General features: G+C 37.1%; 1 protein-coding gene across 1 annotated transcript in view; it reads left to right on the top strand.

Moving 5' to 3' along the window:
• Positions 1-27843, top strand: part of STAB2 (stabilin 2) — a 922612-nt gene that overhangs the window by 32734 nt on the left and 862035 nt on the right. Inside the window, exon 3 of the mRNA XM_044087850.1 lies at positions 23107-23222. Within this exon, the coding sequence (XP_043943785.1) occupies positions 23107-23222 (116 nt within the window). The remainder of the gene's footprint in view (positions 1-23106; positions 23223-27843) is intronic.

Below are 27843 nucleotides of genomic sequence, written 5' to 3'. Positions count from 1 at the left end.
TAGTAAAGTTAAAAAGGAGGTACTTAAAGGCAGAACTGGAAAATTTAAACCTATACTAGGATTAGATGTGGAGGAAACTACAATTAATAACTCTGCTAATGGGGAGAATTTTGACAGGGCATGAGTCATTGAATTTAATGGTAGTTCAAAGTTAGGAACATTCTTATTAATGAATGGAATAGATTTATCAAATTCACTGATTTAGAAATGATTACTAAAAATAATTTAAAGGTGGTTTATAAAAATGCAAGTAGTTTGAAAAATATATTGGAAGCTAATTATAATGGAAAAATAAGAACCAGCAAAAAGAGACATGGATCCTTGAAGTGTGGTCATTGTTCACAATGTGAATATTTGATTAATAATGAAACTATCACCTTGATAAGTAGGAACACAGTGTTAAGGGGTAAAGATTTTAGTAACTGTGATACCAGCAGACTTGTATATTTAGCTTCATGTCAGACATGTCAAGCTTTCTATGTAGAGAAAACAGAAGGTAAGCTTAAGAGAAAAATATACGAGCACGTGTATGATATTCAGACTAAGAAAGATAACAATGCCCTGTATACGCATAAGTTGAAATGCTCTGAGGCTCATTTTTTATTTTTTGTAATAGAAAAAATAAATATGGACAGACAAGGAGGCATATGGGAAGAGAAAATTGAGTATAGGGAACTGTGGTAGCAAGTCACCTTACAGGCTAATAGATGGCCAGGACATTTATTCAACTATCTGTGGCTTTATTGTTTTACTGGACATTGGTACTTTTTGTTTGTTACTGTTTTTTATCGGTACCTTTTGGCAATCCTTCTTGGATAATATGTGATAAAGTGTACAACCTAAAGAGAATGTATGATAACAGAAATATAAGTATGATGGAAATTTACAGCACATTTTAAATAATATTATAGTGAATGGGAAAAGAGCAACTGTTAGGTATTAGGGCCAAACTTTGGGTCGAGGGGTTGTCAGTCTGGGGAACTGCTCAGGGTACCAAAACTAGCTATGGCTCTGCATGCACAGATTTCTTACAATGGTCTGACATGCTGCATGTGTGAAAGTCTGCTAGAAATATTTAGCTTAGATGAGATTTTGCTTACTATTTTCTCTCTATGGGTTTTAAATGAGGAGGTAGAGACAAGAATGTAACCTAGTGTAGGATGACATTTGTCCTATGATTTGAAATAGGGGTGTCAATGAGTGTGGCTAGGGTATGACTTACCCTTTTTGGGTAGGCAAGTAGCTAACACTGGATTTGTTAGGATTAGTTGACAGTTTGTTATTCCATATTGAGTCCCATAAGTAACGTATATCTGATTTCAATGACTATTGTAAACTGGAAAAGGAGGTGTAGGCTTTCATCAGCAGAATGTTGGCATTGTACATAACTGTGTTTAAAGAACAGAGCTCAGTGGTGATATTATGTATGAAAATGGAGACCATCAGTGGCCCTGCCAAAGATCCTTAGGTGACTATATCAGCTCCTTGAGGCCGTGCTAACTCAGAAAGTATGATTTGACAGATGCTGCAGTGGTGGTGCTGCGGAAGTGTTGCCGCCTCACAGTAAGATGTTGTCCTGTTTGATTCTCAGCTAAAGCGTCTTCTGTGTGGAGACATGCATGAACGGGCTTACCTTCATTGAAGGTTGTGCGCCAGGGCTGGCAACTCGGTACGTAAAAATCTACTGCCAATCATTAGCGGACCAGAGTTCCACTGTGGCGACCCCTAACTGGGAAAAGCCGAAAGATACAACAACAACAGTCAGTTTTTAAACCAAGATATCGCTTTTAATGTAAGGTTAAACTTCGTAAGCTTGGCTAACAAGAAGGAATTGTTCAGCATCTCAAATACTCGGGTCATGTCTATAAATAACCCAGTTGTTAGAAGGCCATAATTTATGCTGCTGCAAATTTTATGTGCTACCATGTATACAGCGGGCCATATTTGTTGACATGGTCAAATAATTCATTATAATTTTTTTTTTAAATATTTTTGCTAGCAGGCACAGACCAGCTGTTCTGAAGTTGGTGAAACTATTTTGGAAGTGCTAAAATGATTGCATTTTTGAATGTGTCTGAGGCAACAACAGCAGTGACAGAGAGACTGACAACGAATGCCAAAGGTTTAGATGTTAGGGGAGTAGCCATCTGAAGAAAGGCTGGGTGTAGTTTATTACAGTTTGCACTAGATTTCTTATCCAGTATATTGAAGAGATTCTTAACTTCTTTAGCATAAATGACTTTGAAATAGAAGATGTGGCTTGTGTATGTTCATAGGTTCATAGCTTTTGCTAAGTTTACAAAGGAGACCTTCAAGAAGCTTGTCCACATCATCTGGTACTGGTGGAAGACTATTAATTTCCTCTTTTATGTAGACCTTCCCCATTTATCCTGGTATATAAATTTGTAATCACCCATCCATCATCCTAATCAATTTTAAAGGTTGCTATGGAAGTCCTCTGCTTGATAATTTAGGCAATCTATTCCAAAAATAGGGCATATGTTGGGTTGCATATCTGTCATGCCATCTGTTAAAGGGCATTTTTTTGGCATTGCTAATATATTAGCACCTGTTTGATTGCATGAAGAGGAGTGTATTTCATTTGGAATTTTTTCAAAAGATGTTTTTAGGTATTGTTTACATTCCGTAGTAAAGTTGGTTTTGGAATGCGAATTAGTTAGAATGGTAGGTGTTTTCTGGTGGATTGGTATGATAGCCAGTAAAGACTTTAATAGTTTTCCAGAAAGAATTTGGGGTGGAAGCTAAAACTTCATGTCATCTCTGGCATATAACTTTAGCTGCATTACTGTTAAACTGGTCCTTTTTCAGGTTTTTCACACTTTATTTCTTTGTCTTATTAGTGACTTGAGTTCAATAAACTGCTAGGGGAAGATAATCACCTTAACCATCACTCTGATTGTGGAAAGGGATTGCAGTGAGTAATAGATAGTTGGACAGATGGAAGAAGAAGGAGGTATAAGCTAGGCTGAGCTCTGTTGGTGTATATAAAGAAGTCAAATCAACATCCTACAATAGGATATGAAAGGCTATCTCCCAGGATTGTGGAACCAATCTACTAAATTCCAGATAGCTAGGCTGGCAGTATCTCTTTTCTTCAAACTCTTGAGAAATTTGGGTTAATATAATTGCTTGTATTCCATTGAGACTTTATTATTTTTATCAGAAAAATAAAAAAAAAACAGGTAAGCATACCAAAACATGGCCAGGATAATTTCTTTATTCAATAAATGGTTAGCGCTTTCACGAGTACACAACTCACTTCTTCAGACCAAATATATCAAATACATTCACTTAATTATATAAAAACAATTCAAATTCTAAGAATCAATAGATTTCACAGTTTGAAAGTATTCCTACAATGCAGGATGCTACATTGCATCTCAAAATATGCCTTCTCATTAGTATTAAAGGTATATGCTCTTAAAAAAAAATATCAAAAAGTATATACATAAATAGATCAAACTAAAAACATTTTAGCTATATCTCATAATATTATGCATGCCTGAACTTTTAAAATGGATCCATATATAAATATATATATATATATATATATATATATATATATATATATATATATATATATACACATATATGCGCATATATATATATATATATATATATATATATATATATATGTAAATTTTTAAAAACTTTTCCATGTATTCACAATAAAATAAATATAAACCTAACAAATAAATTAACTCACTATTTGACAATAAACTAAAACTAAATGAGCATACTAACTGAAATGATTATATTCTATTGAGCGATTTTATAGTACTACACGGCATATTTATAGAATATAATAATTTCAGTTAGTATGCACATTTAGTTTTAATATATTGTCATACGAGTTCATTTATTCGTTAGGTTTATGTTTATTTTATTACATGTACTATAAAATATTGTGATTATATTAAAAGTTTTAAAAAAAATGTTTATATGTGTAAGTGAATGTATTTGCTATATATGGTCTGAAGAAGCGGGTTGTGTACCCATGAAAGAGCTAACCATTTTTTGAATAAAGAAATTACCCTAGGCGTGTTTTGGTTCATTTATCCTGTTTTTTATTTTTGTGATTTATCAGTTAGTACTAAGCGAACCGTTAATCCCAGTTGTTGGTGCTGTTGTTTCTTCGATTTGATATTTTTGTATTTTCTTCTTGTTTATGTTTTTTTTTTTCTCTGTGTCACATAAATTATTGATGTTGAATTCCATCCTCAATTCCTTTCTTTTTTAAGGCTAAAATCTTAAGTGAGTACAGCCTTTTGATCCAATAAAAATAATTAATTCTTTTCCATTTTTCATGAAGTTCATCATATGTTAGCACCTTCAGCTGTTGTTAAAAGCCCTTGAGCTTACCCAGCGATGACCTGACTTTATACTGGCCATCATTACCTTTCCTTCTAATGTTAAAAATTGCACACAACATCCACCAGTTTACTTGATCTATCTTGCACTAGTTTTTTTTTTTAATCTTTCTTGAGAGTCTTCTTAAATTTTTTTTTTAAATCTCCCAAACTATCAAAAGGGAAATCTTACTTTTCTCATATGTGTGAAAACTGTCCCAAAGTATGCTATCTGTTCTTGATAACACTGAGCTATATTTGTAAACTTAGCGATGGTGGGGGGGGGGTGAAACCTACAATATGAAAGGAATTGCTTCAAGCCTAGACTCATCCAGTGTAGCAAGACTATTCAGTGATCTAAAAAAGACAAAAACTCTACTCCCAACAATGTAAAAAGTATGTGTGCTTCCCAGAGAAAAAGGGCCGCCATATCTACAAGTGTAGTGTGCAGTCCCTCAATAGATTGGATGCAGTGTGTCTCACATGCTGGTTGGACAGAAACATGGTTCATAAAAGCAACTTTCCTATTGTAAACTGCAGTATATGTTTTTGTATGCATATCACCGTGGTGTGTGTGTGTCTGTCTGTGTTCATTTGTATTTCATCACAATGACCAATGTAGTTCCATCATAAAAAAGACACAACAGCGAATGTACTTTCTGTGACAGCTGAGGAAGTTCAACCTCCCACAGGAATTGTTTATTCAGTTCTATGCAGCAGTCATTGAGTCTGTTCTCAGCTCATCCATAACAGTGTGGTTTGGATCTCTGTCTAATCATGACAAAAATAGGTTACATCAAATAGTCAGGTCTGCCAAAAATATAATTGCTGCTAGTTTGTCCTCCTTACAGGACTTGTACTATTCCAGAGTCAAAAAAAGGGCAGGGAAAATCATCACTGACCCTTCACAACCAGGCCACCATCTTTCTAAACAATTACCATCATCCAGGCATTATAGATTAATGCACACTAAAACAAGCAGATATAAGAACAGTTTATTTCCACAGGCCATCAAGTTCATAAATGGTTAGCTCAGCTTATTAGGTCAGGGTATTCTTTTTCCCAAGCCTCTAAGGATTCTGCAGTATTGTTTACATATTGTTAATATATGTTTCTTTCAGAGTTTATTTCAGTATTTCTTGCACTGAGTCACACTTTGCACCTTGTATGTATATTTACTTTTTTGTCTTGCTTTTAATAGTTGCATGTATGTCATTTATGTAATTCATACTTGGAGAGTCACTGAAACCGGAGTCAAATTCCTGTATGCATGCATACCTGGCCAATACATGCATTTCTGATTCTGATCACAAAGACAGAGAATGAAAAGATTGTATCATATAACACAAAGCACAAGTAATCCTTACTGGAAGCAATCTGTGCATAAAGTGTTGCCAATACATCATATCTGCACAGAAAACGCACTGTGCTCCAAAGCTGAGACCCTTTCCCTAGATTGATGGTCCATGTACAATGGCTGTTCTAAGGTATAGCTCAAGCAGCATGATGTAGCAGCTTTGCAGCTCTCGTGGAATGTGTTACATTGTTTGAAAGAAGACTCTTTGAACATTATACTGTAATATAATGTCCGCAGCACAGAACAACTTTAACCTGCCCTTTACATCATGGCTCCTAAACCTTCACTTAACATCATATTGTCAGTTGCAAATGATTATGATGTTGATCTGGAATAACATACGCACATCTTATCATATAGGTGTAGTTTATCTTTGACATAGCAGTGGAGAGTACCATTTATAAACACTTGGCCTACTGATCTCAGACTGTAACAATCCCAAGAAATGGCTTTCAATGTCTGTACTTTGTCAAACATCACAAGCCGGTGCAGCTAAAGTATAACACGAAGATTTTGTTTGTACAATTCCAAATTTGCCCTCAAATCCCTTAGAAACATAGACCTTTAGACTCTAGATCCTTAATGTAAATGTGAATGAGAACATGCAAATTATTTTGTTATCCTCACTTTGTACACTGATAGAAAAATTGCCATTTGTTACAAATAAGCATTATATATTTCTCTGATTTGATTCAGCATTTAGCTCAAGTTGCCCCCGTCTATCTAGAATGCAATAACAACTCCATAATTATTCTGTTTGTGTTTATTTTGGTAGAAACAGCACATATACAGACACAAAAAACAAATATGACCTAATATGCAGTAACCAGTACTTTTATTTGCATGCCTTCATAAGCAGTACGGATCCCATTATAATTAAATATATGAGAGACTGTAAAACTGAATAAATAAAAGACAGTATTTTACATCCTCATTCTGAAGCACCAATGCACTGATATAAACCATAAAATAATTCTCATGTTATACATATTAAGTAAAAGTCAAAAATCACCAAACCAAAAAATAAAGTACAAGGTTCTTTTCTGAAATAAGGCAATAACTCCAGCTTCAAGAAAGGTTGTATAAGCGCTTTTGTTGCTTTATTCCACCATAAAAACGGAACTTCATCAGATACAAAAAACACCTCATTTCCTTCCATTTAAATACTACATAACAGTCATATGATCTAAACTTCAAATTAAATGTCTTTGTTAAAAACAAATGCATTTTTATATTGATATTACTACAATGGTATTAATACAGTAATCCAACTGTACAAAAAGCCTTACATTTGAAACTACACCCTAATCTATAAAATTTTTTATATAAAATGTAATTAATGCATTTACACTTCATACTTCCTACACAATCCCCGCTACAATTCCTAATGTACCTTTTGTGGGTAAACAAACACACTAATATAAATTATAAATTATAACTTATACCTACCAACAGCATCCTATCCATTTGATACTTTTTTATTACTCTTTTATTTTTGTTTTTATTTAGCTTTATTTTTCTACAGCTTTGTTTTTATATTTCTTCCGCCCTTAAATTCAGCAGACTACTAGTGGTGGAATAAAGGAATGAAAGCGCTTATACAGCCTTTCTTGAAGCTGTTGTTGTTACCTTATTTTGGAGAAGACCCTTGTACTTTATTTTTTGGTTTGGTTATACATATTAAGATAAACTCAGCCTATTGCTAAAGTGTTGTTACTGTTTCTAATACTTTAATTTTCATATGCTGTCATTTACAGTTATTGTGCTACCAACTCCAGTTTCTACAGTGCTAAAATATTGAAATTGTCAGTATAGAAACACCTGCAGTCTTGTTTTTTATTTCTTTCCTAGGAATTAAGTATTATGGATTTTTTAAATGCTAACATCAAGTAGTCAAATCGTGTGCAAATCAGGTGGGCAGATCTGCAAATAACAAAGTTATAAAACTATAACAATGACAACGGATAGTTAAGAGAACATAGGTGGCATTCTGTTTTCAAGACAGCCAGTGAGATAGCATTGCTTATGTTATTAATAATGCATTCCTAAATATTTCATATAATGCATTTTATGTAACATAGCAGGCAACTAATTATTTTTTTCAAAACAAGGCTATAAATATTGTGCAGCCAGATTTTTGCCATATAATGATTTAGAAAAGTCATTAACAAACGTACTACAGCCCACCTTTATATGAGGCCTGAACTATGTTGCTATTAAAATAAGTTATTTGTCCAAGAGTGAAACCAATTTCACAGTAATAGATTGTGGAGGAGCTGTTAGGTTTATAAGTATTTTCACCAAAGATTTATAGAAGCTCTCAGTTCAGTATGAAAATGTTTCTTTTAAGTTTAATATTTTTGGGAAACAGTTAAAAGTTGACAATATCTCCCCTTTATTTTTCTGAAAGTCCATACATTCTCAAAGTATTCTTTCTTTCTCTGAAATAAATGCTTTCTGATTTTCTAATGACCAGTTATTCTGTTTCATCAGAAATGTGTTGTTTTTTCTTCTCTCAACCTACTCTCCATATTTCAGGCAAATGTTTCAATGCCTTTTATCAGTTCTCCATTTTACAATCAAGTCTTTGAATTTCAATTTGTTTACTGACATTTTCCTGTACAAGTTCTGTTTTAGTAGCAACATTGTTCGTCAGAAAGGATATTTCCTGCACATAAGTCATTGTCTGTTAACTGTCTTTCTTTAATTAGCATGTCCTGTTAGTTAAATCTTGAAGTTCTCTTGTTTTAGTTTGATCTAATATATAGTATTAAGAGAACTCAAAAATAAACCTAGTCTTACAAATCCACATATCTGGCATAACATAGCATAGGCAGAGCTCTTATAATAAAACAACTTCATTTTTTAAGTTAAAATATTCCCTTACCTCCATCTTTGGCAGTCTGCTGTTTTGGAAAAGCCTTAATTTTTCTTTGCAGTTAATAATGTTGTAGTCTGTCCTGTTGTGCATTTCAAAAATCCTTTTCCTTTAAAATACCCCTTTTCTCACGCAAGTAGTACCTTACTATCTTTTTTGAAGCCAGAGAGTTGCTTGTCTCCCGATGACTATGCAGAAACCAAAACTACTGACATGATCCTAACACAAAAATAAAGAAATATCCTGCAGCAATACTTAGTGCTTTGTAAGACTCCAAACTTGAAAAATGGGACTTTCACATTTTAAAGCAAGCAAGTGTAAAATCTGAAGAGTTTTACATGGGCTTATAATTGATAAAAGTGGCAAGAGTATCTAGCTACAGTCATTTCTTACTGAAACTTGAAAACAATAGCAAATAAACATTTTTATATTAAAATACTACACCTTATTGCAGACTAACATCAAGTACTTTATAATGAATATGTACTGTTAAAATAAAGAAACTGATTAGCTTACCTTTTTAAAAGTGCTTAAAGTTTATCTCAACTCTTTTCACTTAGAATATACACTTATTTAGGTGTTATGACTGTCATTTCTTCATGAAAAAATATTTTATGCAGGTGTGAAATCCATAGAAAATGTATAAATCAATCATATTTTACATAATTTGATTTTTCTTGTTTGTATTTGTAGAATAATGAGTTTTCTCGGGTTACTCTGTTCCCTTGTATTTTCGCAGTTTATTTTTTTCAGTATTGGTGATGGTATTATTGTGCTTAATAAATGCAGCAACCTTGTTCATTAATTTAAATATGGCTGTACCACTTGGAAGAAACAGTTTTATAGTTTGAATGGATACAGGATGAGGGCTTTTATGTTTTTCTTGTGTTTAATATATTTATCAAAGCCCAGCAGGCTGTCCTGTTTTTCACAATCCAGGTAGAAAACATATTATCAAGCCTAATAATATTGTTGCACACCTTTATAGGAGGGCTGGACCATGCTGCTCTTAAAAATGAGCTATTTTTCCAAATGTGAAATAACACAAAATTGTGTATATAGAGTTCTTAGAACAAAGCAACATCATTCTTTGTCAAGTTCTTTGAAAATGTCTTGTTAAATACTGTGTGACAACCATCTTAGCTTGAAAACAAGAACTCACTTCATCTCTATTCTTCATATAAAAAATAGCGACAAACTACTTCCTTTGAAAACTGTTGGTAGTGACTAATCCTAAGAACTAAAGAGAACAGCACAATATTGTCTGGGCCATACTAGCTGAGACAGATTCCTTTCTGAAATAATGTGAATTCTCAACAGACCTTTAAGATCCATGCAAGTAAAACATGGAAGAAAGGAAATTAAAAAGCACCAAAAGGTTTCTAAGGACTAATAAACATCTAAGTGATAATACAGGAAAATAACCCCAAGAATGTTAACTACCCTGGATGGAGGAGTTTCCTTTAACTTCTTCATGGACTATTGTTTTTGAGTTGCTTTGCTCCTGTTATTGTTTTAGTGTGAAAAATACATCCTCTACTTCAAGCACATCTTTGTATCAATCTGGGCTGTCTTCACTGTTACCCAGCCACCCAATGGCTCAATACAATTTTTTTGAAGATCAACAAATGAACTGATGTCACAGCCACTTCAGCAATTTCTTTGGGATCAGTATATGACACATTATACCAGCTTTAATGTTTCCCAACATCAGTGTAATATAAATTATACCAGTTTTGGATTGTACCTTTTATATCTTCAAGTAGGAAGATTTCTGTTTTTATCAGACATGTCACTTTCTCAATCCTCATACATAACAATCTGTCCTGACTTCTGGCGAGTCATTCATTCTAACTCAGTGTGGAGGTATATGCTAACGTAATCTAGTCAAAACCCTAGACTGGTTTATAACATATACTGAGAATAGTAAAACTGTGGTCAGACTGTTTTGCAACATCTTTACAATACATTTTCCTTGCATTCAACACAATTGTGAAAGACTGATAATCTTCCATATCCAAATAAAACTAAGTTGTTTGCCCTCCACTCCTTTGGACTCGTCCTTTGAAAAACTATTAGATGAAATTAACATTACAGGATAATCGGTATATCAGCCACTTTTTCCTTCATAGGTGATTGCATTCCATGTCTCAATAGCACTTAAAAATGACAATCGTTTTGTGAAAGCACAAGTTCTTTACATTCATCTGGCTAATTTCAGTATATAATTTTTTTCCACTTAGCAAGATGGCAGCTTACAAGAAACTCCAGACAAGAGAGTTTGTTTATTATTTTGCTTTACTTGTTTGTTTGAAATGACTTGGAAGCATAATGGGGCCAAGTCATTTGTTTTGAGTAATGCGTTATGGAAGTGGAACTTAAGGGAATTAAATCCAAAACTGCAGGATGAAGTTTATTAGCCATTCATAGCCTCAGCTGTCTGTGTTCAGCCACCATAACAGTAATTTGATCACAATGTGACCCAAATATAAAGCATTGTCAGGAGTCAAATGAGCTGCTGTTGTCCAAAGAGTACATAACAAAACTATATTTTCCACCATGTCTGAAGTGCACCTTACGCATAGATGTCATACTATAGCAAGTACAACATAGTATAAAGTACCAAATAGCTTTTTTTTTCAACTTCTATTCTAGAACATTGATTGGTTGATTGACTGATACATACTTCTATTCTATAATCTACCATCCCTGATACTGCCAATAAAACATGTATCAATGCTAACTTAGTGGTTTTGATTGAGAATTATGAATAGCAAAATAACCACAATTATTCCTGGTAGACTTGCACTTTTCTGTCAACCACCATCAATAAAATTATCCTACTTATCGCTAGCAGTCTATTACATGTTATAGCCCTCAAATCTCCACCACAACCATGGTCAGTAAAACAATCCCAGGTAATAGAGGAACCCAAGCAGTTATCTGTACAAGACATAATAAGTAAAATAAGTAAGAGCTGTCTCAATAATTGGGTAATTTGGTACTTCAGTTATTGTTTAGAAATTAATTAAGTAGATCAGGGTCTCTCCTCTCCTGATCAGGGTCTCTCCTCTCCACTCCTGCTAAGGATGGACATTAAATAAAGTTTATCCAACATATGCTTGTCAACCTTATTCCATTCTATTTACTTATTCAGTTATTTATTTCTTTGCACTGAAGTGATTCTGTTCTCTATGATCATTTCCTGCCTCATGCCATTTTTTGGCCCAAGGTGATTGTCTGCTGCATTGTGTATCTTATCCCTACCCTGCTTTACTTTGTTGTAGATTGACCCTCCTGTACCCCCTTAGCAGTAGATGCTAACGCTGATACTGCCCCTTATCCCAGTCATAACCTTACACCATACCTTAAAACCCTTTCCTTACCCTAACCCTAAAATATACACACTTGCACTCATCATCGTGAACCCTTTTTTTTCTATTTTCTACATGGGTTTGGGGTGTCATGTTAACTGTCACCATCTCACTCAGTTCAATAACAATCTTCTGCCTTCTTTGGCATTCATGCCTGACTGTTACAAGTTTTCTCACACAGAATCCATCAACCTTTTTCTTGGATGCTTTTGTTCTTCCTGTCTGCCCCAAATCTTCTTCATCAGATTGACTTCTCCTTTTCTGTACATACCCAAACCACTGTAATATGTTCTCTTTGACTATTTCAACAACTGGAGCTACTTTGGCTTCTGCACTTATGTCCTCATTTGTTCGTCTGTCCCACAGTGTGCATTCTACCACCCATCTCAGGCAACTCATATCCATCACCTCTAGTTTCTTCAGCTCCTCTGCCTTTATTGCCCAGGTTTCTGTACCATACAATAGAACTGGCCACACCACTGTTTTGTGCACTTTACTTTTTAGGTTCTTTCACATTCTCCTGTCATATACTATACCTGACAATGTGTGCCACTTGGCTGCAGTGCCCCTAATTCTAGCTTTGGCTTCCTTATCCAAACTTCCCTTCTCCTGAGCCAGCCCTCACAGGTACTTGATGCTGTTAACCTGTTTCACTGCTTTCCCTTCTATCTCAGTTCTCAGCTTCTTCTGATTCGCCATTTGCTAGCATTACAACTGTCCTATCTGTATTCAGTTTCTTCCCATGTGCCATCAGTTTTGCATTACATTCCCCTATCTTTTGCTGAAGTTCTTACTCAGAGTCTGTCTGTAATGCCACTTCATCTGCTTACAGCAGCTTTGTTGATCTGTCCCCTCCAAACTGTAAGTACTGTAATCCATCAGCAGTACAAACAGCAGTAATGGCACATACTCGCACACAAGCATACTATCCATTACCACCCCTAGCATTTATCGACCAAGCAGATGTTCGACAAAATGTATGGGAACCATATAGATAGATAGATAGATAGATAGATAGATAGATAGATAGATAGATAGATAAATAAAAATGGATCTATAAATATATATATATATATATATATATATATATATATATATATATATATATATGTGTGTGTGTGTGTGTGTGTGTGTATGTGCAATTCTCTCTCTTTCCCTCTATATACATATATATATATATATATACACACCATATATATAGACCAAAATTACACTCACTTACCTGAACTGCAGATTACTGAGACAACACCAAAACTGCAATAAACTGAAGCATCACATTACCAAAGTTTTTTATCAGGGAAATAAGACACTTGGCCAACATTTAACAAAATAACACACTGAAGTATGCTGTATCCCCCACACACACCCTAACTAAATATACTAACTCCGGGATCACACTTCTCCTTCTTCTTCTTTTTTCGGCTTTTCACAGTTGGGGGTCGCCACAGCAGATCACCTGTTTCCATTTCTTCCTGTCCTCTGCATCTTGCTATGTCACACCAACCACCTGCATGTCCTCTCTAGCCACATCCATAAACCTTATCTTAGGCCTTCCTCTTTTCCTCTTACCTGGCAGCGTCATCCTTAGTATCCTTTTCCCAATATACCCAGCATCCCTCCTCAGCACATGTCCAAACCAACGTAATCTTGCCTCTCTGGCTTTGTCTCCAAACCTTCCAACCTGGGCTGCCCCTCTAATATACTTATTCCTTATCCTGTCTACCCTCATCACACCCAGCGCAAATCTTAACATCTTTAACTCTGCCACATCCAGCTCTGACTCCTGTCTTTTTGTCAATGCCACTATCTTCAACCCATATAACATAGCTGGTCCCACTACCCTCTAGTAGACCTTCCCTTTCACTCTTACTGGTACTCGTCTGTCACAAATCACTCCTGACACTCTTCTCCACCTACTCCACCCTGCCTGTACTCTCTTCTTCACCTCTCTTCCACACTCACCATTACTCTGAACTGTTGATCCCAAGTATTTAAACTCATCCACCTTCACCAACTCTACTCCCTGCATCCTCACTATACCTCTATCCTCCCTTTCATTCAGACACATATATTCCATCTTAGTCCAGCTGACCTTCATTCCTCTCCTCTCTAGAGCATATCTCCACCTCTCCAGGGTCTCCTCAACCTGTTCCCTACTCTCACTACATATCACAATGTCATCTGCAAACATCATAGTCCACGGGGACTCCTGTCTGATCTCATCTGTCAACCTGTCCATCACGAGTGCAAATAAGAAAGGGCTCAGAGCTGATCCTTGATGTAATTTTACCTCCACCTTAAATGCATCTGTCACTCCCACTGCAGATCTCACCGCTGTTACACTACCATTGTACATATCCTGTACCACTCTTACATACTTCTCTGCCACTTCCGACTTCCTCATACAATACCACAACTCCTCTCTAGGCATCCTGTCATATGCCTTCTCTAAGTCCACAAATACACAATGCAACTCCTTCTGACCTTCTCTGTACTTCTCCATCAAAACTCTCAGAGCAAACATCGCATCTGTAGTGCTTTTTCCTGGCATGAAACCATACTGCTGATCACTAATCATCACCTCCCGTCTTAACCTAGCTTCCACTGCTCTTTCCCATAATTTCATGCTGTGACTGATCAGTTTTATCCCTCTGTAGTTACTACAGCTTTGCACATCACCCTTATTCTTAAAAATCGGTACCAAAACACTTTTTCTCCACTCCTCAGGCATCCTCTCACTTTCCAAGATTTCATTAAACAATCTGGTTAAAAATTCCACTGCCATTTCACCTAAACACCTCCAGGTTTCCACAGGTATGTCATATGGACCAACAGCCTTTCCATTCTTCATTCTCTTCATAGCTATCATTACTTCCGCCTTGTTAATCCATTGCACTTCCTGATTCACTATCCCCACATCATCCAGCCTTCTCTCTCTCTCATTCTCTTCATTCATCAGCCCCTCAAAGTACTCCTTCCATCTGTTCAACACATTCTCCTTGCTAGTGAGTACATTTCCCTCATTATCCTTTATCACCCTTACCTGTTGCACATCTTTCCTAGCTCGGTCCCTCTGTCTAGCCAATTGGTACAGGTTCTTTTCTCCCTCCTTAGTGTCCAATCTTTCATACAACTCTCTATACACCGTATCCTTAGCCTTTGCCACCTCTCTCTTTACCATGCACCTCATCTCCTTATACTCCTGTCTACTTTCTTCATCTCTCTGACAATCCCACTTCTTTTTCGCCAACCTCTTTCTCCGTATACTCTCCTGTACTTCCTCATTCCACCACCAGGTCTCCTTGTCCTCCTTCCTCTGTCCAGATGTCAAACCAAGCACCTTTCTAGCAGTCGCCCTTACTAGATCTGCTGTAGTTACCCAGCTATTCGGTAACACTTCACTGACATCCAGTGCCTGTCTTAACTCTTCCCTGAACTCCACCTCACAATCACCCTTTTTCAATTGCCACCATTTGATCCTTGGTGCTGCCCTCACTCTCCTCCTCCTCTTCTTGATCACCAATGTCATTCTACAGACCACCATTCCATGTTGCCTAACTACACTTTCCCCCATCACCACTTTACTGTCTCCAATCACCTTCAAACTGGCCCTCCTGCATAGGGTATAATCCACCTGTGTGCATCTCCCTCCACTCTTGTAAGTCACCCTATGCTCCTCACTCTTGTTAAAATACTTATTCACCACAGCCATGTCCATCCTTTTTGCAAAATCCACTACCATCTGACCTTCTGCATTCCTTTGTTTAACACCATACCTACCCATCACTTCCTCATTCCCTCTGTTCCCTTCACCAACATGCCCATTGAAATCTGCTCCGATCACCAGTCTCTCACCCTTGGGTACAGTCATCACCACTTCATCCATCTCACTCCAAAATGTTTCTTTCTCATCCATCTCACACCCAACTTGCGGAGCATATGCACTAACAACATTCAATATTACACCATCAATTTCCAGCTTCATAAACATCACTCTATCCGACACTCTTTTCACCTCCAAAACACTCTTGGTATACTGTTCTTTCAAGATAACCCCTACCCCATTTCGCCTCCCATCCACACCATGATAAAACAATTTGAACCCACCTCCAATACACCTGGCCTTACTTCCCTTCCACTTTGTCTCTTGTACACATAATATGTCAACCTTCCTTCTGTCCATCATATCAGCTGGCTCTCTCCCTTTACCAGTCATGCTCACAGCATTCAAAGTTCCTACCCTCACTACCACACTCCTAACCTTCCTCCTCTCTTCCAGCCTTCGGGCATGCCTTCCCCCCCTCTTCTTCTCTTTCTACTCTGGGATCACACTACAGTGAGGAAAAGGGCAAATGTATTCATGTTGGCCAAGTGTAAGAAAAATCAGTAATTTTTAATTTTGGTTTATTGAAAGTTCAGTGTTGTTGTCTCTGGAATCTACAATTTGAGTAAGTATAAATTTGGTCTGCCAAAGTAGACATATATTATATATATATATATATATATATATATATATATATATATATATATAGTTTGAGAGTATAGGCACTAGTCCCCACACTGGGCTAAAGATGAATTTGCCACTCCACCTTTAAAAAGGTGTTTGTACATTGCAGCCTTGAGAATGTCATAGGTTATTACTAGGCTAACTGCCCTTGTGAGCCATTTTAAGCCTAGCTAATTATCCCTTGTGATACTTAAACCCTGCACCTTGTGTTTGTAAGGCAAACACCTTAACCAGTAGGCCACCTCCCAACCCTCACTTGTTTAGTGTTGTTATCTCCCAAGAGGGATTAGATATTTTAGGGGTTGAATAATGTCAATTAAATGAGACACAATTATACACAGTAAACCCAATACAAGCTTCTCTGGTTCCATGCACTCTTTCTGCATGCAGACAATTCTTTGCTGCCTTGTGGATCCTTTCCTGCCTGCACTGTGGTGCTGTATTGAGATGATTTTGTGTTGTCTTGTGAGTAATTCCCTATCCCATGATCCATTGCTGAACTTTGATGATTCATTGCTTTTCTTATAGATCTGTTCTTGCCTTGTGCTCTTTTACTGTATTTAGATAATTCTGTGCTGCCTTCTGGATCCCTTTTATCCTGTACTCTGTTGATGTACTGCTGACCTATTAGATTTTTTTCTTTTCCATGCTTTGTTTCTCTATTGAGATGACTGTGTGCCGGTCTTGAGGATTATTTCCTGCTCTTTGTTCAGTTTCTTTATAGACATTATTTGTGCTGGTCTTGTGGACAATTTCCTGTCTTTTGTTCAGTTTCTGCAAGGGGATGATTCTGCACTCTCTTTCTGGATCATTTCATGTCCCATACTCTTTTTCCATACTGATATGACTCTGCCCTCCTAGGCACTGTCCTTCGGCCTTAACCCACTTCAAATATTTTTAGTCTATGCCATTGCATAGCTGCAGAAGCATGAGAAATCTGTCATATTTATTTAATGGAGGAAGGACAGTGGACATAGAACCATTATCAGTTACACTTCATTTACTAGAACTAAAATATTTGAACTTCTATGTGGTCAACTATGAGTGCTGTAAATTTTCACTTGCCTAACTTTGTACTGGGGTACCCATCTGTGTCTCCCTTGGGGGAATGCAGTGTCATGTTTTATGGGAGATGGTATGAAGGTCTTTTCATTTGCCTGCACACAATGCAATGCAGTGACACAAATATGTTTTTGAAAGAAATCAAAGCCGTCTTAGAGTAGATATAGTCTAGATGTCATAAGTGAAAAGTTAGCAGTTAGCACTCTAAGTATAGACCATGTATTTCTAAGGAAAATGTTGGATACGGCAGGTGCAATATTAGGTAGCATGCAACTATGTTTGCTAGTGTTTCACTGTTAATAAGCGTTTCAGAAATGCTCTCATATTCTAAATGTTAGTACTGTATTATACAGTCGCAGTCTGATCATTTTCAGTATGCTCATTTGTTTCACACATTATTATCTGATGTTTAAATGATTTTATTAATTGAATATTTTTCAGCATGGGAGGACACAGTTAGCAGATCACATAGCTTTGCAAAGAATGGTCTGCACTTGTCTCCCCTAGGCTTCCAAAGTTTGGCTAAAACTTTATTAAACCCCTTGGAGCTTTTTTAGGCAATACCAAGTTGACAAACTTACTGACATAGCAAATAAAACCCAAAGAAAACCTAAAGGTGCTACTGATCACTGCCAGGAACCTAAACAAAAAACTCCACGGCCTACAAGCTCTCCTCACTCTGGAGAATATAGATATCTGTGTCTTTACCAACACATGGTTTAAATCTGAAGAAGTACTCTGGCATTGCTAGGCTTCAGTGCCTTCCACACTTTTGGACCATTAGCTGCACTGACAGGGACAAAATGTGGAGGAGTCTCAGTCTGTATTAGGAGCAACAAGCATTACTCTACTTTGGTTAAACAGGATGATGCACTGGAATTTCCCACCTGTAAATCACCATAGAAGTCTCAGACCATATCCTAGCAAGCTATAAGTCAACCTTTATGACCCTAGCATCCCATAACTCATACCTAGACTTACTGCAGGCACTCACCATTAAACCAAATACCCTATTCATGGGAGACTTTACCTACCCCTCGATAGACTGGGAAACATGCACTGCCTCATACTCACAAGCACAATGATTCCTGGACTTTACTAACCCAAATATCCATGACCTGATGTTAAGCACATCCACCAGAGATTCAAACATACTGGATCTTGTACTCGCCAATATGGGAGAGCACTGCAGCACCCCCCCCCCCGTGTCACACATCCTCACTGGAGAAGATAGACCACAAAGTTATCTCCTTCGAAATAAAAATCAACTCAGTAACTCCAGTAAGCCCTGTAACAGTTAGGAAATATTCACAAAGTAAACTGCACCATATTAAGCAATAGTTCATAAAAATTTTATGACCTTCACAACCATGAGCTCAAAGCAACATATGTGAAATTATTCATAGAGATCCTGTACAACCCTGTAAGTGGCTATATAGAGGCTGCTGTACTTACTAGAAGTAAGCCCAAAACAAACCACACTGGTGGAATCTTAACATTAATAAGCAACTCCTGTAATGATAGGCACTCTCTAATTAAACTAAACAGGATAACTACGAGGACTAGTTAAGTTCAACAAGGCCAATTATGGACTAGTTAAGTTCAACAAGGCCTCACAGGCTAACAACAATCACAAGACCTTCTACAGTTATGGCTAAAACATCAAAGGCAGCACACACCAGTGTTGAACTGGTTGTCAATGATGCCGTCTTTGCTGAGCAGAGTGACATAGCAAATTTGCTGGCTGACAAATTCAGCTCAAACTTCACCCCCACCTCCCCCATGAAATACCTACTAGCATAAACCCCCCACTATTAAGAGGGAGCAAGTCCTGGTGGTACTAGCTAAGGCTAAAATCACAGCATCAATGGGACCTGCCACTATCCTGGGATGCCTCCTACATAGCTTGAAACATGACTTATCAGGACCACTTGAGCCACTTTTCAACTATAGCCTTATAACAGGGTCTATATCAGAACATCGAAGTATTAAAACTTCAAATGTTCTGATATCGAACACTATTCAGTGAACGCTAAGAATAGCGAAGCTGTAGAACAGCAAATTCTTTCCTCAGGAAAGAATTCGGTTGGCCATTTCTGTGGCTTCGCTATTCTTAGTGCTGTGGTGGAAAGTTACAGGTTGGGTTCAGGTAAGTGTGCGATTGTACGTTAGGGTTAGGGGCAGCTTAAGTGAGTTAGGGTTAGGGTGCGGGTTAGGCATGTATGCGATAGTGACAGACTTTAGGGTTGGGGTGGTTTAAGTGAGTTAGGGTTAGGGCGCAGGTTAGGTGAGTGTGTGATAGTGACGAACCTTAGGGTTAGAGTTTGGGTTAAGGTATGTGGGTAGATAGTAGTGTATGTTTAGTTTAGTGTAGCGTTAGATGTAGGAATTTAAGTGTATGTGTGTGGTTGCTGTTTGTTTGATGTGCTTGTGTTGTGTGTATGTGTTTCGGAGCAGCAAATTTTTTTCATGGGAAAAAATTTGCTGTTCTGAATGTTCGATATTTTCATGTTTAGATGTTTTGGGGCCGATGAAATAGCGTTCACTATTTTCATCTTTCGATAACGTGATATAAACTCTTATAACAGGCTTTATGACATGAGACTGGAGGACTGCAATGGTTATCCCACTTCACAGGGCGGACCATCAACTGACCCCAGAAACTACAGACTTATTAGTCTGACTAGCCTAATATTAAAGCCAAGGAATGAATTATCATGTAAATTACAAACAAAGGCATAGATAGCATTCAGACACTGGATCAAACCCAGTTTGGCTTTGTCAAGGGAAGATCATGCCTATTAAACCTGGAGGACTTCTTTGAGAAGGTCACAAAGGCAAAGCATGAGGGGAAAACAGTGTATACCACCTACCTGGACCTGGCTAAGGTGTTCAATACAATACCTCACTCAGGTATAGTTAACAAACTCACCAAACTGGGCATAAATCCCTAAATAACTCACTGGATTGTCAGCTGGATCACAGACAGGACGCAGGAAGTCAGGATTTGTGATACCACCTCTACTAAGAGAGCATTCACCAGCACAGTATCACAGGGCTCCATGCTGGGACCTCTCCTATTTAGCATCTACTTATTGGAGATAAAGGCTAATGTCAAGGACCTTTGGCTGACCAGATTCACAGATGACTGCAAATTTTATCATAGATTCCCCCATGGCACCAACATCTTACAAGAGAGTCTAACACAGACAAATGACTGTTGCCAAAGTCATAGACTTAAACTCAATGCCAAGAAATGCATTATAGTAACTTTTGGGAAAACTGTCAGCCAGACTAATTACTCCATCAATAAAACACCCCTAAGAGCTGACCAGGTAGTCAGAGATATAGGAACATATGTAAATAGTAAGCTGGCCTCTGATCAACTGTGGCTAATATATTTAGAAAATGGTTCTATGTCACCCTACTTATAAGTAAGGACATGGCACCCAGGTCCAAGCAAGTCATAGCACTACTTTGTTCAGACCCATCATTAAGTATAATGCCATCTTTGGCATGTACCTAGCTAGACATATGCAACAGTTGGAATGCCTACAAAGGTTCCTTACCAGGGGAATCCAGGATATAAACAGATTGTCCTATATGGATCACCATAAAGCCCTATCTCTGCACTCTGTATCCTACAGGTTACTAAGAGGCGATCTATGCATGGCATACCAGGCATCCTCAGATCCAGCTGTGATGGACCTTTTGTACTTCCACAAAATGAACAGCATCAGAACCACTAGATTCTAGGATTTAAATTTTGCTTGTGACATAAACAACACATGTTGGCAAGACAGATGTGTGTCTCAGAGGATCCCCACGCTCTTCAATAGGCTCCCCATCCATGTGAATCAGAGTCCAGCCCTAATCCTTTTTTAAGTGTAAACTTGACCAGTGGATGGGAAATCAGAAATTCACCCTGGGTCTGGACCCAATGTCTCTGATAGCCAGAGGCAGGCATTAATGCCCAAACTACATACCCCTCACATAACTTCTAGAAACTTCCTAACATATCCCCTCTTGATAAATGCCCATGGTATAAAGGAACATAAGTACGCTGGATTGCATGGCTAGGCTTATAAAGGCCCTGGTGGTCATTAACCTAGTATATTCCTATTAACCTATGAACCTATGAATAGCTACAGCCAAGCAGATCATGTTTAGTTGTTGTATGCAAAGTTGGTTGGCATGCTTATTGGAATCAGCATTTGGTAGTAGCTACAAAACTCCTTTCTGGCACAGATTTTTTTCTTTCCTTTTCAGTGTTTTATTCCATATGCTTATACTCAAAAAAATACAACAATTAAATTTTGCCCTTGACCCTAGTTATACCTCAGATAGTCACTGACTCACAAATCTATAGCACTGAAAAATTATTTTATAAATTAATTACATTGAGCAGGCAAGACAAACTGACCTCTTCCACATTTGCATGTTCTTGTTATGTATTATATCTTTTCTTTATCACTTCTGAAGTAGTATATTTTGGGTATGTATGAACTTCTGAATATTATGCACACATATTGTTATACAAGTAATAAATATGAACAAAATTGCTAGCATCATGGTAAAAAAAACATTAAGCCATAACTACTGCCCAGATGACCCAAGTTTGGTTAGTAGCCTGGGCATATGAGTGATCACATGGGAGTACTGGCATGATCATCTTGGGGGGTGCATGTACGGGGTACACTGCTGTGGCTGATTTCTTTGGTGGAGACTATAGAAACAACTGTGAGGTGCTAACTGAGGAGGTGGTGGGGCATCTGATGGATGTCCGACTCATATGGAGGCGAGAAGCAATTCATTGCTGATGCCCCTTGCACATCCTACTCTTGGGGTATCAATACTTTAGTGGATGCATGCAGGAGGTGGGGTGATAATGTAAAAACACTCCTTTGGCCTGGTGGTATCTTAAATAAAGTGAATGGTCTTCCCTTTAAAGTGAGTTGGTGATCGACAGTGGCATGTTCTGTTTTTAATTTGGGTTGAAAAACTACTTGACGGCAGTATGACACTGCACGAGAATCCTCTGTTTCCTCACTGGCCTTGAGCATGGGGTCTTGATTAGTCCAGGGGAAGTTAAGGCTGCTCTGGTGTACCCAGTGAAAAAGGACAGGAACTAACTGTAGGAAGCCACAAAAAATCAAAAAGAAAAATTATGGACAAAAAATGTGAAATGTTTGTATACTGTTGGGAATTCTGTAATAAAGTCATACAAAACAATGTCAAATGCTATGCTGTTATGGAATTACAACATGCTGTTTTCTCCTCTTAGAGAAATGAAAAAAATGCTGCAGAAAATTTATGAGTTTTTTTTTTTTTTTTTGAGTAGTTTGCTTGAAAATTGCATAAACACATACCTGCATTTCAAATAAATAACTAATAATATGCATTTGTTTCTTGAGGCCAAGAAGTGACATGCAATGACGTTTTGTGTTTTTAAAATAACATTTTGAGGGATTCCATTGTGGAATTGGAAAAAAAACATACATAAATAGATATAAGTTGAATGGAAATCTAAATATTTTATTTTTATTATGCTTCAACAGATATTACCGTGAAATAGTTCTACAGACACTGAGTTTTCCTGGCTGTCGCCATACCTGTATCAAGGAAGCTGTAGAAACTAAGTGCTGCAAAGGAGCCTGGGGACAAGATTGCTTAGGTAAACAATGAAATAGTTTAATTTTCAATTATTTGCTGCTATTAGTGATTTTACTGCTGATTTTAACAGACATCAGAGAAAATGGACTGAGAGCAAACCTTGATAAAATGTTTACTCATCAAACAGCTATTCATCGATAACATAGCATTGAATGTGTGTTTTAATAAACAGGCATTTCATCGTAAATAATGTCATTGAACAATCATAGCTGGCCCACAGAAAGAAAACAGCATGTAGTACATGTATACATCACATTCAGCATAGCAATATTATTATGTCAAGTATAATATTAAATAGTTTAATCAAACAGGTCTATGTTTACCCATTGAATGGTAACATAATGTAAATGGTAAATGCCATTCATCGAACCCTCTTCAGCCCCCCCCCCCCAATATATATACCAACTCCAAGATCGCACTATAGTGGGGGAAAGGACACATTTCTTTATCCCTACCATAATGCGATCTTGGTCAGAACGTTCGATAAACAGCATGTTTGCCAACATATGTCGTTCGATGATGTTACCAATCGATGGGTAAACATAGACCCACAAACACGTACTACATGTTGTTTTCTTTCTGTGGGCTAACTATGATTGTCGATTGACATTATTTATGATGATGTGCATGTTTTTTTTTTAAAACAGACCTTCGGTGCTACATTGTCGACGAATAGCTGTACTGTTCGATGAGTAAATATAGACCCGATAAAATACATCAGTCTTATACTTTGGTAAACTAAACCTTCTTGACCATTGCAAAAAAGTACCTAGATGTAAATTAAGCTATTAAAATACAGAAAAATACTGATTTTGAAGCAGTCTTTATAATCTGATATATAATGCAAGACACCACATTTTTACTAAATGTAATCCTCATCCATGGCCGGCCTTAGGCATAGGCCAACTAGGTGGCCGCCTAGGGCACCGTTCTAGCAGGGGCACTTTTTCAGTATTTATTTAATGTAGGTTGACCAGGATGGGGCACTGGGTGGTGTGGTGGTGGCGCTGTGGAGCCCTTTTGCCGAGGGCACCAGTTGACCTAAGGCCGCTCCTGTCCTCTTCTATTTACTTTCACTGGCGCATCAATTTGTGGTTATTAAAAATAAAATCCCATTTTCCTAACCTGTATTTTTCGGCCGTATCATTAATTGTTATGTGTAATTTCTAGGATTCATTATAATTTTTTATTGCATCTGTATATAAGAAAGATTAAAACATAATATAAGTACAGAACACTGAATAAGGTAAACTGACAGGTTTGACTCATTAATACCTAAGTGGTGTGGAATGACACCTCTGGCAGCCTACACACATCTTACATTCCAGGACATTTTCTAAGAAATAAGCTTAAAAGTTTAAGATAAAGAAATGTAAATATTTTGTGAACAATAAAATATATTATAATCGTATGTAATGTAATGCTGTCAGTAAGAAGTATTCTTTACACTGATAATACTACATTCATAGTCCTTCCATAAATACTATAATATAGTATAATACATACAAACCCCAAATTATGTTTTTGTTAAACTTTCACAAATAAATTATCATATGTTGGAAACTGTACAACCTAAGCATATATTATTAGAACATTTTTGTTAACCAGACATGATAACAAGATCTTCTCTCATGGAAATATTACTAATAAAAAAACTAGAAACATCTCCAGTATAGTTACATAAATGGACATTCACTATGAATTTTTTTGTCCCCGCCATAGCATATTCACCATGCCCCTCAATAAAATGTAGGACTAAAATTTATGAAAATATGAACATAAATATAAAAATATAAATAAGTGCCAACCATTGATTAATGTCGCTACTGCAAGACATCCTAGATTAACAATCACAGTGCCATTTTGTTAATAAATGCTTGCACTATGTAATATCACTTAATATTAACTGGTAAGTCAAGAAGCCAGAACTCAAAAAGTTCTGGATGCTATAAGGGAGCTCTGGCTATGAACTGGAAATGTATAAAAAGGCACTATAGGCTTGAATGAGTAAAAAGCAATGAATGCAGTTGCATAATTTGATAGGATTAATCCATATCCCTCTACCTCTACCCTGCAAGGCTAGCAAGACTCAGGAACTCAACACCTAAAACTTTCCCAAGCCATCGAACTACACCCTTTTCCACAATTCTGTGCACAGAAAGACTCTCTTGAGAGTTTTTTTGCTCTGTGTAGGAGATGTGGCATCTTCTGAATCTCCTAGTTGACTTATTTTAGGTTTCTTTATTGTATTTCTGTAAGCCTATTGCTGGAGTTTAGTGGGTAACCTCCCAATCCTTAATTTTAAGATTAGTAATTATACAGTTTGATACCTGGATTTCTTCTTCCATCATATCTTCCTTTTGGACTTTTCTGTGTGTAACTTATGGACAGACACATTTTTCCCAATATGTTTATATGAATTTCTGGATGTTTAGGTAACATTTTTTTACCATACTTCCGAGTTAAACTGTAAACTTTTGGCAGTTTTACTAAACATATGCAAGACACTGAATCTTTGTTTTGGTAGGAAATGCATTTGTAGTCCTTGGGAACTGTGTAAGTCTTCGTGTTTGTGCCTTTATGTAACTACTAATTAATGGAAAGTGCAAAAGCTCTTCTACAAGTCTAGCCTTATTTCAGTCTGGTTCAGCCTCTACTGGTATTTTTTTTTTCTTCTAACCAATATTTTCTTAGCCATTTTAAATTTGTAGATGCCATTGTTCAATCATGCATGACTTGTATTTTGCTCTGAGTTTCCTGTTTGACCCTCTCGCCAGCTGAGTTTGGGTCTTGGTGTCAGTTATGTTCATTTCCAGGGGAAGCTCGTGATGCTGGCTTCTGTATTTCTTAAATAATTTTTTTCATATTTTTTTTTTTCAATTTAAAAAAGGTAGGTTTAGCATTACCATTGCATTTACCATTACCATTGAGACTGGAACTTCTTGTGTGACTTTCTAAAGAATAAAAAAAAAAGAAATTACTCTGTTTACCAGGCTGTTTTCAAAACAAATGTATTATTGCAGGGGGAGCAAATTACTTTTTTTAACTAGCCCTACATGTGCAACTTATCTAGTATGTAGGAAGGCAAGTATTTTACTATAAATGAAGGGAGGAATTCTGGCAGCTTTTCCCTGTGAAATTTTGTGTGTGTGTGTGTGTGTGTGTGTGTGTGTGTGTGTGTGTGTGTGTGTGTGTGTGTGTGTGTGTGTGTGTGTTGGGAGGGCATACATTCTCTGAACTTTCCCTGACATCACAGAATCTCTTTGATGTGACCTCATGCTTTCATCCATTCTTTGCAAAGTTTGTGTTTTTGTGGCTAATCAGTGAGGAATATAGTCACTAACTAATGACAGTCATTGGATTTTAGACAGAAAAAAAGCATGCTAATGCAAAGCCTGTTATTTTGGCCTTTTCCTAAATTTATAAGGGCAATACATTTCATCCACTCTGTTTTAGTTTTCTGCTTTATTCTTGAACTAAGAGGCTGAGACGTATGTGGAAGGGAATTAGGGATACAGTGGGCTGCATTTTATATTCTTATAGTAGTGAGCTGAGATGACACACTCCTGTGTGGGAGTTAATGTTTGTGTTTAGCCATTCATTTGATCACAGTCAAACGTCTTGGGTGTACAGTTACAGTCATACAAGTGGTAGCAATTGATGATGGTCATGTGTGTGTGTGTGTGTGTGTGTGTGTGTGTGTGTGTGTGTGTGTGTGTGTGTGTGTGTGTTTGTTGCTGTATAATATATGTATGTGTGGGGACATGGATGCTGTCAGCTGTTTCTAATTTCACATAATGTATCTGGTTTTGCCTTACATTTTGGTCTGTCCATTGTTAATGTCTGTGGATTCTCTGGCAAATTAGTGAGGATTGGAGTTACTAAATAATGACAGGGATTTGAATTTCAAACTTAGCAGCCTTCAAAAAAAGCATAATAACGTAATGACTACTATTCCAGCAATTACTGTATAGCAGCATTATGCTATCCCTAATTTTGGTTCCTTGTCCTCCATTATTTTAAAGCTTTCTCCTTGATACTTGAGATAATAGGTTGAGAGGTTTGTGGTGGTAGTGGTATTGGAGGGGTAGAGGTGGGGGGGCTTGAACAATGTATTCTGAAAGTAGTGAGGTGAGAAGATATATTCCTATGGGGTATCTATGCCTTTATTCAGCCAGTCATTTGACTGCATACTTTTGAGATATACAGTTCTAACCATACAAGTGCCTATATTTAATAAATACATGTGCGCGCCTGGATGCATCTGTGTGTGTGTGTGTGTGTGTGTGTGTGTGTGTGTGTGTGTGTGTGTGTGTGTGTGTGTGTGTGTGTCTGTAGGTGGGTTAAAATAAGTAATTTTTATTGTACTGCAATCTCATTTCTGAAATGGGGGGCATATGGGGGAAATGGATGCCCTCAAATGTCTCTGTCTGCAGGCAATATATTTGGCTTTCATTGCTGGGTACGGGGGCTGTTGATGAATATAAGGGACTGACTCTGTTGTCTTTTGGTCAAGTTAAGTTGTCATTTTTTTGGCTGTGCAGCACTAGTGTGCATTTGTGTGAAGCCAGCTGGCATACTTTACTTTTATTTTAGCAACATTTCTTCTGCAGAAACATTTC

The sequence above is a fragment of the Protopterus annectens genome, chromosome 11.part0 (assembly GCF_019279795.1).
Source record: "Protopterus annectens isolate FY-2018-M chromosome 11.part0, PAN1.0, whole genome shotgun sequence".
Classification (NCBI taxonomy): domain Eukaryota; kingdom Metazoa; phylum Chordata; order Ceratodontiformes; family Protopteridae; genus Protopterus; species Protopterus annectens.
Note: the sequence above shows the minus strand (reverse complement) of the source record. Positions and strands in the feature narration are given on the sequence as shown.